Source organism: Pelophylax lessonae, assembly GCF_965119305.1.
Source record: "Pelophylax lessonae genome assembly, chromosome: 1".
Lineage (NCBI taxonomy): Eukaryota > Metazoa > Chordata > Amphibia > Anura > Ranidae > Pelophylax > Pelophylax lessonae.
In genome coordinates, this window is record NC_138768.1 from 805,244,594 (window position 1) to 805,258,357 (window position 13,764).

The 13,764-nt window shown below is 42.6% G+C and overlaps 1 protein-coding gene across 1 annotated transcript in view; it reads right to left on the bottom strand.

Moving 5' to 3' along the window:
• Positions 1 to 215: 215 nt before the first annotated feature.
• GRK4 (G protein-coupled receptor kinase 4) overlaps positions 216 to 13,764 on the bottom strand; it is a 379,913-nt gene continuing 366,364 nt past the window's right edge. Inside the window, exons 12-16 of the mRNA XM_082256443.1 lie at positions 13,049 to 13,257; positions 8,410 to 8,547; positions 4,782 to 4,919; positions 1,886 to 2,017; positions 216 to 385 (exon numbers count right to left, since the gene is read on the bottom strand). Coding sequence (XP_082112569.1) covers positions 332 to 385; positions 1,886 to 2,017; positions 4,782 to 4,919; positions 8,410 to 8,547; positions 13,049 to 13,257 — 671 coding nt within the window. The 3' untranslated portion in view covers positions 216 to 331. The remainder of the gene's footprint in view (positions 386 to 1,885; positions 2,018 to 4,781; positions 4,920 to 8,409; positions 8,548 to 13,048; positions 13,258 to 13,764) is intronic.

Below are 13,764 nucleotides of genomic sequence, written 5' to 3' on the forward strand. Positions count from 1 at the left end.
TGGTTTTAAATACTTTCAGTCACTCAAATGAACACTGTGTGCGCGTGTAGGTATAGAATATAGCGAGATATGGATCATTAATATACATATGTACACACACACACAGACACACTAAATGCATTGGAGTGGTATGAATAGGACCTTATTGGTTTTGTACAATACACTTGTGAAAATATACATCTTAACAGAATTCAAGTAGAAATGTACAAAATCTGTAAACGCATACAGAATTCTTTGTTTAATTTATAATACACCTTTACAGTTCATAGATACAATAAAATATTTGCAGTTTAACTCTAAGGTTTGATTTTTTTGGCTATTGGACAGTGGTTCATGGTCGGGATGCCTCTTCATCGTCGTCGCTGTAGGAGGATTTGAAGCAAACCTGGGTAGGCCAGAAAAAAAGACAATTAGCTTTGTAGGGGTCGAATACATCACATATGTAGATATTTCACACTCTGCAGGGTACAGGTTTTCATTTACTCCAAGTTCTGCGGTCAATGGGTATGGTATTGCTGCATGCCAATGTACAGACAGCTCAAGCAGAGCAGTATCATCTTTTGTTCTTTAGCATTGTAGCATTTATTTTAAAGCCTCATTTACACTGGCACTTCCATGTTCAGCTTTTCTAAATGAAGGGAAAGTTCTCCATGGATGCTTTCCAGGTCATTTGTCCTGCATTTAGATGCTCCTTCTTTATTCCCTTCTCTACCAAGAGACATTTATAAATGTACTGGTTGTCAAGGGGTTAGAACAAACTCATGACTGCTGCTAATCTTTGATACAGCACAGCTATAAAATGTTCGCTTTAAAGCGGAACTTCCTTGAAATAGTGAAATCACACTGATTTGTTCCCTTCACCAGCCTGTTACAGTTTTATTTGGGGGGAGAGTGCTGTTTTTTTATCAGTACCTGTTCCCACTTCTGCAATCCTCACCTAGGTGTGAATAGCTTTCCTTACCCTGCCCCCCCCCCCCCCAGGACACATGTCCCAGGAGGCTGTAGGACCATTCAAAAAGTGCCACATGAGCTTGCACATTGCTCAATGTGGAGCCGGCTGTGGTTCCTCAGCTCCAGTATCCAAGATGGCAGCGTTGGGGACCCATAGCGGTAAGAAGGACCGACCACAGGTAGACGGTGCTGGACCCCAAGCATTGGTCCCTTCTCGGTTTTTAAAACATTTCCCTTCTTTACCTGTTCTAGCATCAAGCCAAAATCTGGGATTTTCTTTCACTTTCATTTTTAATGATAACAGTAAGCAGGACAAATAGAGAGGATGAATCTCACTAATGTGGACAGACAGCAATAAAAACCTGAAAGGGATTCTAATCCCTCTCCACTTTATCCAAAACAGAAAAAAAAATGTTTGCCTTTATTTATATTTTAAACCAGGCCTTAATAAGCAGGCACTTCACTGACATGTATAAATGATTTGGCAGCACAGTGGCTAAGTGGTTAGCACTTCTGCCTAGCAGCATTAGGGTCATCTGTTCAAATCCCAACCACGACACTACCTGCCTGGAATTTGCATGTTCTCCCTGTGCCTGCGTGGATTTCCTCCGGGTAATCCAGTTTCCTTTCACACTCTGAAGACATGCTGGTAGGTTACCTGGCTTCTGTATAAATTTGCCTTAGCATGTCTATGTATAAATATGGGTTAGGGACCTTAGATTGTAATCACCTTGAGGGTAGGGATTTATGTGAATGTACAATATATATGTAAAGTGCTGCATAAAGTGACAGCACTATAGAAGTAACTGAAATTAAATAAATTATTAGGGAGTCTGCATTGCTAGCCAGCAACCCATTGTTTAGTAACCTGTAGAATAAAGAGTTTCCAATAAATTCAGCACTGTAAACAGCATATCACTGGAACGTTTCTCACCCCTCTTCTGAACAATCGATGAAAGAAGCTTCTCTTTGGTCTTATGTTCGGTTTGCTCACATCCAGATCTGGTGACAAGCAGCCGTCGGTCTCATAAATATTGATGTCTTTAAAACACTCTGTTTCAATCATCTGTGAAAGGAAGGAGAAGAGAAGACCTTCAGAATATTCATCACTGAGCAGGTGGAAGGTAGATACCGAGGTCATGGTCAACCCCACAAAGCAGTAGAAGACCTGGCCTTGCGTAGACTATGAAGGTTCTCGTGAATTCAGGTCATGGTATGGCTAGTATTAGTTTGTCACGTTCATTTGGACTTCTTCTATAAAGTTGAAGACGATTCACTAATTAACCAAGTAACTTCTCCAGTTTATTAGAACTCGGAAATCCATTTGAATGAGTTATGAAAGGTCTCCAACATTACATACCATATCCAACTGAAAATAACTAACTACTACTAGCTCGCCATGTGCCGTTACCATCACACCTCCTAATTGTCTTCTCTTCTTTTAGCTCATTGCAAGTTAGTCTCCCCAGAACATGGTAGTAGTTCCGGAGTACATTTTACGTTGATGTGGCAGGACTAAAGCCCCGTACACACGCACAGATTGTTGGCCAACTGATCGGCCAACTTTTGTCCAGTGTTGTTTGTTGGTTGAAATGTGCTCTAGACTTGCACTGGACTTTTGTTGGCCAACAAAAACCAACTTCAGAAGTGATGGCATGTGATGGTTGACTTTCCCTGTGCTTTTTCTTCTCTGAGCATGCCCAGTCTTGCTCATCTGATTTTTGTCTGCCGAAATCTGTACTGACTGAGGAACAATCGGCCGTTCTTTGTTGGCCAACAAAAATTTTATAGCATGCACACCAGATTTTTTCCGGCCGAAAATTCGCAGTTGGTTGTCGGAAGCATCATACTAACAAGCCTACAATCGGCATATCGGACGTTGGCCGTCAATTTACGGCCAACAATCTGTGCGTGTGTACGGGGCTTTAGGCTGGCCACTCACTGTGCGCAATTTGCTTTGTGGGTGGCTCTGCATCCCTTGATTGAAAAATTGAAGAAGCCAGGTGGAAAACTGAGAACCAAACAGCAACTGCATCCATTTAGATGCATCTGCTATTCAGGTATTCTGATAGTCACTGCTGCCTGTCAGAACACAATGGCCCCTCAGGGGGATCTCATCCATCCGCGCTGTATAATGTGGATGGAGAAATCTGATAAGCTAGCAGGCAGGCTGAATTAAAAAATCTATCAGTGTTTGGCCAGGTAAATGCCTCTTCCACTAGACTTTTCATTTCTGATCCTCTGCCAAAGCAGTGGCACTTACCCTTGTACAATAAAGTGTTCTATAATACCACTTTACAGCTCTCTTGGCAAACTACAGTTAATCACAACTATGTTCTTTAGCCCAACACAACATTTCTATACTGTACATACCTGTATGTTACAGATTGAAAAAATCTGTCAGGTATTGTCACGGTTGTCATTTGACATTTTAGCGCTGCACCTTGTTACCATACACATTTTTAAGGTTTATGTATCCAATCTCTGTGTGCTGGCAGCTTTTTGTTGTTTTTTTCCCCAAGTGCAGTGTTTTTTCTATTTTTTGAGGTTAACCATACAGACTAAAGGAAACTCATACATGGGCTACAATTGCCAATCTTCTTTTTGGAAATGCTAATTGCCTGGCTTCTCCAGATTTAAAAAATTCATATGTCACTTACCTACAACAAGAATTCAGCAATTGAAATCAACTTTCTAAATTGGCTATTTGAACATAACAGGGATGAAGGGTTACAATCCGTACAGCAGTGTTTCTCAACCAGGGTTCTGCGGAACCCCAGGGTTCCTCCAAAGGTTGCTAGGGGTTCCCATAGTTGCCAACATTTAAAAAAAATTTCCAGGGACACTTTGCAGCACAGCTATCAATTACCACACCCACTTCCCTGAAGCCCCGCCCACTCTGCATAATTAATCTCGCCTACCTTTCAGATTATAGAGTCTACTCAATATATAGAGAATTATAGGAAATTAAAAAGGGAATTTCAAACTTAAAGCGGAGTTCCAGCCATTTCACTCACCTGTCCAGCAATGCGGCCGCCCGAAGCCTTGATCCTCTCCCTCGGCGCCGGCATCACTGCTGTGGGCACCCGGCTGTGACAGTTTGCGCATGCGCGAGTTGCGCTACGCGCCGTGATTGGCCGGCAATCTTCTGGGACCTTTGACATGTCCCAGAAGATTGCAGGGAGGGAGGGGGAGAGGAGAACTTCCGCTCAGGGCGCCGCGGCGCTCCGAGCGGAAGTGGGAGCGGGTACCTGTCAAAACTAGGTACCCGCTCCCCCCCCCCCCCCCCCAAAAAATGACATGCCAAATGTGGCATGTCAGGGGCTTAGGACCACCTAAAGCGGAAGTTCCACTTTTGGGTGGAACTCCGCTTTAAGGCCATAGTAGCAGAGTTGGAATAAGTCTCCCATTCAGCTCCACTACTTCTGCGTAACATTTATGGGCAGCCCGATTAGCAGGTGCTTCCTGGGACAGGCTCCTAAATTACCTGGGACAGGCTCCTATTTCCAGGGACTGTCCCAGGAAAAAAGGGACAGTTGGCAAGTATGGGTTCCTTGAGCAATGGGCAGTTTCTGCCTCTCAGATAAATTCCCCCAGACACCATTGATCTTTTTAGCTATCTGGAAGAAGGTAATTCTTCCCAGTGTCCACAAGTGTAAGGAGCATCCATCCCACTGACCATCACACTAATGTATCATGAGTTGTAAATATGGTAATTTTTAGCAGGGGTTCCATGAGACCTGAAAATTATTTCAAGGGTTCCTCTGTGTTGAAAAGGTTCAGAAATGCTGCCGTACAGTAAATGAACTGCGCCAATATAACTGCAGTACCTCTTGCTGCCAGGGGATGGGGACACAGCCTGTCACAAACTTGCAGTAGAAATCATCATCTGTGGTATCCAGATTTACTCCTTTCACTGTGGAAAACTGCTCAATGTCCAGAACATCCCTACAATATACAGCACGTGGCTGGAAGGTAAAAAAAAGAAAATCAATAGAGGTGTTTTGCACGATTTTAAGCAGATTGGAAACAGAATTTTCATTACCATTCTTGAAGGAAATAAAACAAACAGGTATTTACTAGACAAAGCAAGAAAAAACATTTTTTTTTTATTATTTATATTCCTAACCAGAACAAATAAAAAAGAAAATATACAGTATGCACTAACATAAAAAAAAAACTATACATTACCTTGAAAGTGGTTGTAAAGGCAGAAGGTTTTTTTACCTTAAGTTAGAACTGTAGGCAAAACTTTTTTTTAAATTTTGGATAGAGTAAGGAAGGGTTCTAACGCCTGTCTATTTTATTTTTTTTCTTGCCATCTGTGTCCCATTGCTGAGATTTCGTTCACTTTCTGTCCCCTAGCCAAACAGGAGGCGAGAGAAACTCCTGGCAATTTAAAGGAATTCCTTAGGAAATCCCATGTCACCATAACTAGTGTCCCCATTGGAAGACTTCCCCTCTATTACTTTTCTGGGGACAACCCAAAATTTGGGATTTTCTTTTACCATCATTTTCATTTATAATGGTAAGCAGGACAAGTAGAAAAGGTGGATCTCCCAAATGGGGGCACAGACAGAAACAAAAACAGGCATGGGTTCAAATCTATCTCCACTCTATCAAAAAAAAAAAAGTTTTGCCTATAGTTATACTTAAATGCATTCTCTGCATTAAGGTAAAAAAACATTCTCTGATCAGTTCCCCTCCCCCCAGCTCCCCTCAATACTTATCAGGGCCTGATCACGATCCAGCACAGTGCCCGAGAGCAGCGGCTCTCTCCTCACTGGCCATGGAGGCATCAGCAGGAGCCAATCTTCATGAAGATCATTGAGGGCCATGCAAGGACTGCCACTGCCAAACTGTTGCAATGCACATTCACAGAACTCTTTGTTGAGAGGTAAATAACTCTTTGTAGCGGATAATCATCAAAAAAACCCTGATGCAGTTCACACCATAGCATGCTAAAAGGATTTGTGACACTATGACTCAAATGTACCCACAAACCTCCCTGTCCCCCTCTAGAGCAATTTTCAGTGCAACTTTGGAGTCCGACTTTGAAGTGACTGATGAGACTTTTGCATTATAGCCATGTCAACATCGGATCAAAGAAGTGCAGGAACTCTTTTCTGAAGTTGCAGCAACTTTAGTAGTGTCAATTGGGACGAATCTCATAGAGATACATGGCATTTCACATGTCCAACAACTTTGGGTCTCACAAGTCGAATCCTAAGTCGCAGGAGTGTGAACAGAGTCATAACCTTGTTCCTGTAGCGAGAAAATCTTCTATTACCCCCTGTGACATCATCACTAGCCTTATAAAATATGTGCAAGGGCGGCTGCCTGGATTCCAGTTCCTATTAACACAGATTTGCCCCCAGAGTTAAATCTCCCTTAGGCACAGGCTCTATAGAATCCAGTTAGTAGGACTGTTTTGCTGGGTAGGAAATAAATGTATAAAAATGGATAGGGACAAAAAAGGGTGAGGAATACGTATGTACATGGGAAAATGTGCAAGTACTGCAGAGATGTACTGAATAGGTGTTATCTTCATTTTGCCCAGACATATCTAAACCATAAAAGTTTAGAGTACACAGTATTGCTAGCTGAATAAAGTTTTGTTTGCTAAATTACTTGTATTATTTTTGGTATTTTTTTTTTATCAACCTTGGCATCCTTTGTTGCATAATAGCATCTGCAGATGTCATGTCACCCAAATCATCCTCTCCGGTCCTCCCAAGACATCTTGCTTTCTATAGTTCCCTCCTCCCATGCTCACCTACAAGACTTTGCCAGAACTTCTCCCACCCTCTGGAACCCTCTACCCCAGTATGTCCATTCAGCTTCTACCCTGTCTGCCTTTAGGAGATCCTTGAAAACGTAGTTAGGCCCGTTTCAAACAGGTGCCTCAGTGTAGCCGAATCCGCTTGCTCAGCGAGGGATCTCTCTACTGATCCCCGCTGAGCAGGCAAATACAGTCCTGCTCTTCTCTATGGGACTATCGAAGGGAAACAGGCTGCCTGTCTGTTTCCATCTGATGACATCCGATTCGCTGGACGGATGGAAAATAGAACCGCCATCTGTCTGTTTTTGACAGACAGAATTGGATCGGATAGCGTCTGGTGTCAACGGACATGTGTCCACTGACATCCGTCGCTCCACAGAGAACAATGCAGGGTCCTATCAAGTCCGCCTGAAAAACAGCACATGTGAAAGGGTCCGAATTCAGGGAAGCCTACCCCACCTCCAACTAAAAAACTGTACTTGAGTCACCTCTATCAAAATAATCCCTGCAGCTATCATCTTTTGTATAATCTCTCCCTCCATTTACATTGAAAGCTCCACGAGCAGGACCCTTCTATTTCTTCTGTATTGAACTGTATTTTAATTGTACGGTCCCTCGTTACGTTGTAAAGTTCTGGGCGAACTGTTGGTGCTATCTAAATCCTGTATTATAATAATAATATTAACACTGATGATCTCCTGCAGGCTTTTCCTGTGTACATGCATGTTCAGCAGCAATGTTGGCATGCCATTTCTCAGGGAGGGTTTCCTAATGGTGACCACTGTTAGCCACATGAATTTTATAGACTGTATTTGCATCTAGGATTGCATGAAGTTAAAAGCATCAACGCCTTGCTGATAACAAATAATTCCTATGGGTATATTTTGGTATAATGTGCTTGATTATGTGCAGCAGTAATTTTCTGTAGCAAATAAGCATATAAGTAAAAAAATTGCAGCTGAAAAAATAAAGAAAAATGGACTCAACATAACACTTCAAAAGTCTCTTTGTATAATTCCAGAATGTCCCTGCAGCACAATGTCCTTCCTGCAGCACAATGTCTTTCCTGCAGTACAATGTCCTTCCTAACAAACCACAGGGAAAGGCTTTGCTCACACAGGTGTACCGAATCATACACCCGTGTGAGGGCCATGTTTTGCCTGCACAGGAGGCACAGGTGTTCTGTCACATTTAGGTCTTTGGGACTGAAAGACCCTGAGGAATTGATTTACAAGACACTTTGAAGCTTATTTTCACTCCAAACAAACCAAGCCAAACTTCACTTTAGCGAACAAGGAGTTAGATTTGCTATTCAAACGTGGACACAGCCGCTGCTCCCAATTTGACATCTGCATGGGTTCAGATTCCCCAAACACACACTGTTTGCATTTGGGGACCCGCACTCAAATGGATGTCCAATCCGAAGCAGCAGCTGTATCCATGCAGCTACTGCGTCCCAACTGACATGAATGGGACTGCCCGTGCATGAATGTACGCAACACCTGTGCAGAAAAAACATTGCCCTCACAGGGATGTACACTAAAGTACGCCTGCGTTAACAAGGCCAAACATTGAGGATGTCATCAGTCAAGATGTCCTGTTAAAAGGTTCTCCCTCATTAGCAGAGATCACACAGGGTCCTGGCCATCCAACATTCTGGAGGAAGAACTACTTACATCTGGAGCAAAGGGTGGATCCAACATATTGGCTTCTAGACGCTTGAAGTTGACGTTCCTGAATATTGTGTGTTGCTTTACACCTGCTGCTCCATCCCCTTTGCAGCCCAGCCTCTGCTTGGGGTCCTTTGTCAGTAACTAGGTGGAAAATAAAGACACAGGTCATGTTCATTAGTCAGAGTTAGAACCCTTGGGGGGGGGGGGGGGGGTTGACCTGCTATATATCCTCCTTAAAGTGTGGTTCAACTTTTGCAGTCAAATTTGAGAAAATCCCACTAGAAGTTTGTTATGTGTTCCTGTTCAAACAACCGATCTAAAAATATATTTTTTTAAATACCTTCAAAAGTTGTTTCTTTGGAGCAAGCCTTTAAAGAGACTACAAGCTTCTCTGAACAAGCAGAGGGACAAAGTGGGGACAGACTGATTTTCCCTCATTAACATACAATTGAGATATTTAATCATTTAAGATAGATTGTGTTCAAATCTATTTGATAATAATTTTTCAATAATGAGACTGCCAGCACAACACAGACAAGGTTAATTATGGTGAACTGTTACTGGGTTTTCAGAAAAGAGCAAGTAAAAGGTAAGCAGCAAATTTTAAATATTTTCAAATAAGTTCTTTAAGGCCCCTTTCACACATACGGTCTGTTCAGTTCATCAGTTCAGTCACGTCAAAATGTATCGTTTTTCATAAGTTTTTTTTTTACATCCACTACCAATGCAAAAACGGATGAAAAATGGACCGTTTGTCTGTTTACATCCGTTTTTCGTCCGATCCTTTTTTTTTTTTGGATGGATGAAAAATAGGGCATTCATCCGTTCCAAAAAACGGACATTGACGGAAGTGGATGAAAACGGATGTTAACGGATGATCATCCGTTGTCATCCGTTTTTACATAGAGATGCATTGATGTCCGTTTTTCATCCATATGTGTGAAAGGGGCCTAGGGTTACTGAGAAGAACATGTAACAAATATAAAGTAGATGTTGTCCCAATTTGGCTGCAGAAGTGGAAAAGACTACTGTATATGAAACTGGTAGTACCTTAGGTGATTACACAAGGCTTGTCAGAGAGGACTGAGAAAAATACACTTGTCAGTTAAAGAGTAATTGCATTTTTGTTGAGAAGAAAAAAAAAAAAACAATCTCCTCTGGGTGATCAATGTACAAACTTCAGGATTTTTAACAAACTTTGTTGTAGATTCCTACCTATTTTAGCTCTGAAGAAATAGTTTGATTATATCTTGTGCAGAGCCAATTATGAATGGAAGGAACTAATTAATTACAAGCAGCTGATGCATTTTTAGAATTTTAATGAGAAAAGTTGAACCCCTTTACAAGTGATTAACCCTTTAGGAGTATCCCACCAAAAATTACATTTTTGTTGCAGAGAATGCCTAAAATCTGATTTCTATATTATTGCAAAGTTCTTCATCCCAAGCAGGAAATTACATTTCTGGTGAAGTTCTGTATACAAGCTGTATACAAGAATACCCCCAGGTAGCCATATTGCATTGAATTTATAGAAAATTACAGCAGCTGCAGATTGAAAAGGAAAGGTCATTTTTAATAGCATTAAATTACAATATGGCTTTTGTAGCAATTGTAAATGTTGATATACTGTATATATTTTTTACAGTTCCATGATAGTGGACAAAGCCTTTAAGGCATTATGGGCCATATTAAGCAGCTACAATTATGATTTTGAAGTATAAAAAAGGTCTTATTTAAGGCTTTTATTCTGGCAGAACCTACCCGAACGCTGTCCTAGCACCCCTGCCAGACATGTGTAGTGAGACAGGGAAGCAGGGCAGCCGTAACATGAGTGGATGGTTGCATATAGTTCCGGCTGCAGCCTCCCCATAGACAGTGGAGAGTAGAGTTATATTGTCCGCACTTCACCTATCCCTGCAGACTGGATGCTCCTTTCGGCGGCAGCCGCTCTCAAAACTGTTAAGAGAGCGCACACGTGCACGAAAGCGACACGTGTAGCCCAACTGTGCACCCTTTGTTGGTAAATTATTCATACACGACGGGGCTTTGTTAATGTTGCTTGGAAGTGGGTCTGTGAGTGTCTCTGAGCTGGAATGGGCTGTCTTCTTAGCTGGAATGGGCTGCCTTCTTAGCTGGATATGGGCTGCCTTCTTAGCTGGATATGGGCTGCCTTCTTAGCTGGATATGGGCTGCCTTCTTAGCTGGATATGGGCTGCCTTCTTAGCTGGATATGGGCTGCCTTCTTAGCTGGATATGGGCTGCCTTCTTAGCTGGATATGGGCTGCCTTCTTAGCTGGATATGGGCTGCCTTCTTAGCTGGATATGGGCTGCCTTCTTAGCTGGATATGGGCTGCCTTCTTAGCTGGATATGGGCTGCCTTCTTAGCTGGATATGGGCTGCCTTCTTAGCTGGATATGGGCTGCCTTCTTAGCTGGATATGGGCTGCCTTCTTAGCTGGATATGGGCTGCCTTTTTAGCTGGATATGGGCTGCCTTCTTAGCTGGATATGGGCTGCCTTCTGAGCTGGATATGGGCTGTCTTCTGAGCTGGATATGGGCTGTCTTCTGAGTTGGATATGGGCTGTCTTCTTAGCTGGATATGGGCTGTCTTCTTAGCTGGATATGGGCTGTCTTCTTAGCTGGATATGGGCTGTCTTCTTAGCTGGATATAGGCTGTCCTCTTAGCTGGATATGGGCTGTCCTCTTAGCTGGATATGGGCTGTCCTCTTAGCTGGATATGGGCTGTCCTCTTAGCTGGATATGGGCTGTCCTCTTAGCTGGATATGGGCTGTCCTCTTAGCTGGATATGGGCTGTCTTCTCAGCTGGATATGGGCTGTATTCTTAGCTGGATATGGGCTGTCTTCTTAGCTGGATATGGGCTGTCTTCTTAGCTGGATATGGGCTGTCTTCTTAGCTGGATATGGGCTGTCTTCTTAGCTGGATATAGGCTGTCTTCTTAGCTGGATATGGGCTGTCCTCTTAGCTGGATATGGGCTGTCCTCTTAGCTGGATATGGGCTGTCCTCTTAGCTGGATATGGGCTGTCCTCTTAGCTGGATATGGGCTGTCCTCTTAGCTGGATATGGGCTGTCTTCTCAGCTGGATATGGGCTGTATTCTTAGCTGGATATGGGCTGTCTTCTTAGCTGGATATGGGCTGTCTTCTCAGCTGGATATGGGCTGTCTTCTCAGCTGGATATGGGCTGTCTTCTCAGCTGGATATGGGCTGTCTTCTCAGCTGGATATGGGCTGTCTTCTCAGCTGGATATGGGCTGTCTTCTCAGCTGGATATGGGCTGTCTTCTCAGCTGGATATTGGCTGTCTTCTCAGCTGGATATGGGCTGTCACATAGCTGGATATGGGCCGGTTGAAATCATCTGGAATTGCCTCTGAGCCTACTTTGGTAAGTGCTGGATATTTCAAATTTTTTTTGCATTTTACTATATTGCTTTTTATTAACAAATTCCATACAAATTACTAGTATAGCCCCCCAATTTATACCGGTTCTTTAAAGGGGCGGTGCTATAACGTGTGTAGGGGTGGAGACAAGGGGTGGTTCTAGGAGTGGGTAAGCGGTGGAGACAGGTGTAGCCTAGGGGAGGGGGGGGGGGTGAGTTCCTGCACATTTTCTCTGAGAAAAAGGCCCTGGTTTTATTTACATGGGAGGGGGGGCATTAGATCTATAGACCAGGAGTCCAGTGCTGGTTGTTTTTGGTACTAGGCTATTGGTGCCAAGAACAAATGAAAAATTGTACACCACCCTATGAAATCTATACAGCTTTTAATTGCTTGTGTAACATTTTCTATGGATTCTTCTCACAATGTCTTTTGCTTACAAATTTATTGAGAACTATGTGAGAACCTATCATGCATCATTTTTAATTACATACCTGTACATACATGGTATTGTTCCCTATAATTGTATGGCTCAGCTCAAATGGGTTTTTGAAAACAATTCACAATTTATGTGGCTGATTTTGAATTGAGATACTTGGTTTAATACATTATTTCCAGCCTGAGCTCTAGGGGTGCTCAGGAACACATAGAGAGCCTACTTCTCCCTTTCAAAGCCAATAAGTTCCAACTTACCATCAAAAATGTCTTACAGGGACTACCATCCAATATTACAAAATGCTCTGCGAATGCAGGGTAGATAGACAGGTAGGCAACTTAAAATACATGACTATTGAAATTCTACCTTATCCTGTAAGTCAATCCAACATTTGAACATTTCGAAACAAAAGATATTGGATGGTGCTTTGTTCCTTGATTTTATCCAACCCACTCAATGTGGTTTGTCCCCGAGGGCAAGGGACCTGACAGGCATCAGAGTTTACCATCTATGATGATGGCCAAATATCTATGACATATTGGTAAGTTAGTCCATAGTGCATAACATCTAGGACAATAGAGGGGACGTCCAAGAACCACTTCCAGGCACCAATGCGGCCTTCCCTTAGTTCCTAAAAGTCTATGCCCACCCAGTTATCAGAACTGAAGGTATAACATATTTTAGACTAATGACTGTTCATGTATAGACAATTATACTCCGTGTTTTAGGTTTGGCTCTTCTTGGGGAATGATCAACTATCCACACAACAAAGTACCTGCTTTCATTATACTCACTTTTCTTTCTGCACTTACCATCCTGCAGATAGATTTGGCATCTTCTGAAAACTTCTCAGAATATTCCTCTTCGTCCTCCTTCACTCGTCGGTCCACCTCTTCCCTCTTCACCTTCTCTTTCCTTTTCCTAAACGGAGACTGACCCTGGATCATTTCATAAATAAGGCAGCCAAGCCCCCACCAGTCGGGGCTAAAAGTGTAGTTTTCATTGTTGATGACCTCTGGGGCTGAAGAAAGAAGATTCTGTATTAAAGGCCTTGTTTTATGATCAGTAAATTGTTTTACAACAATATTATAGCACTAAGTCTAACTTCCATTATTATTAGCTGGTTTCCCATGGCACAAAGTACATGTACTATTTTGTCCCATCTTTCTATGTGCTGTCCAAGACTAGTTGTGATGTCAGACAGGATACCCCTCTTCCTTTTACCCCACGTCTGACATCGCAGCTAGCAAGGAGACACTTTTACCCATCTCCAAGCACTGCCTGCTCACCTGGAAATGACAAGCCTTGTATTTCTGTAAGACTCTTGTCTTGGGCAAGTGCTTGGAGATAGAGAAAAATGTCATTTGTAAAAGAGCTGTCTCCTTGCTCTATGCGTTGTCGGACAGATGTGGAGGGAGGAGGGGTGCCCTACCTCAAAGTGAGACAGCACATAGGATGATGGTATAAAGTACTACATGTGGTTTTTCCCCTGGGAAACCAAAAACATTAATAAAAGTTGAAGAGAGAA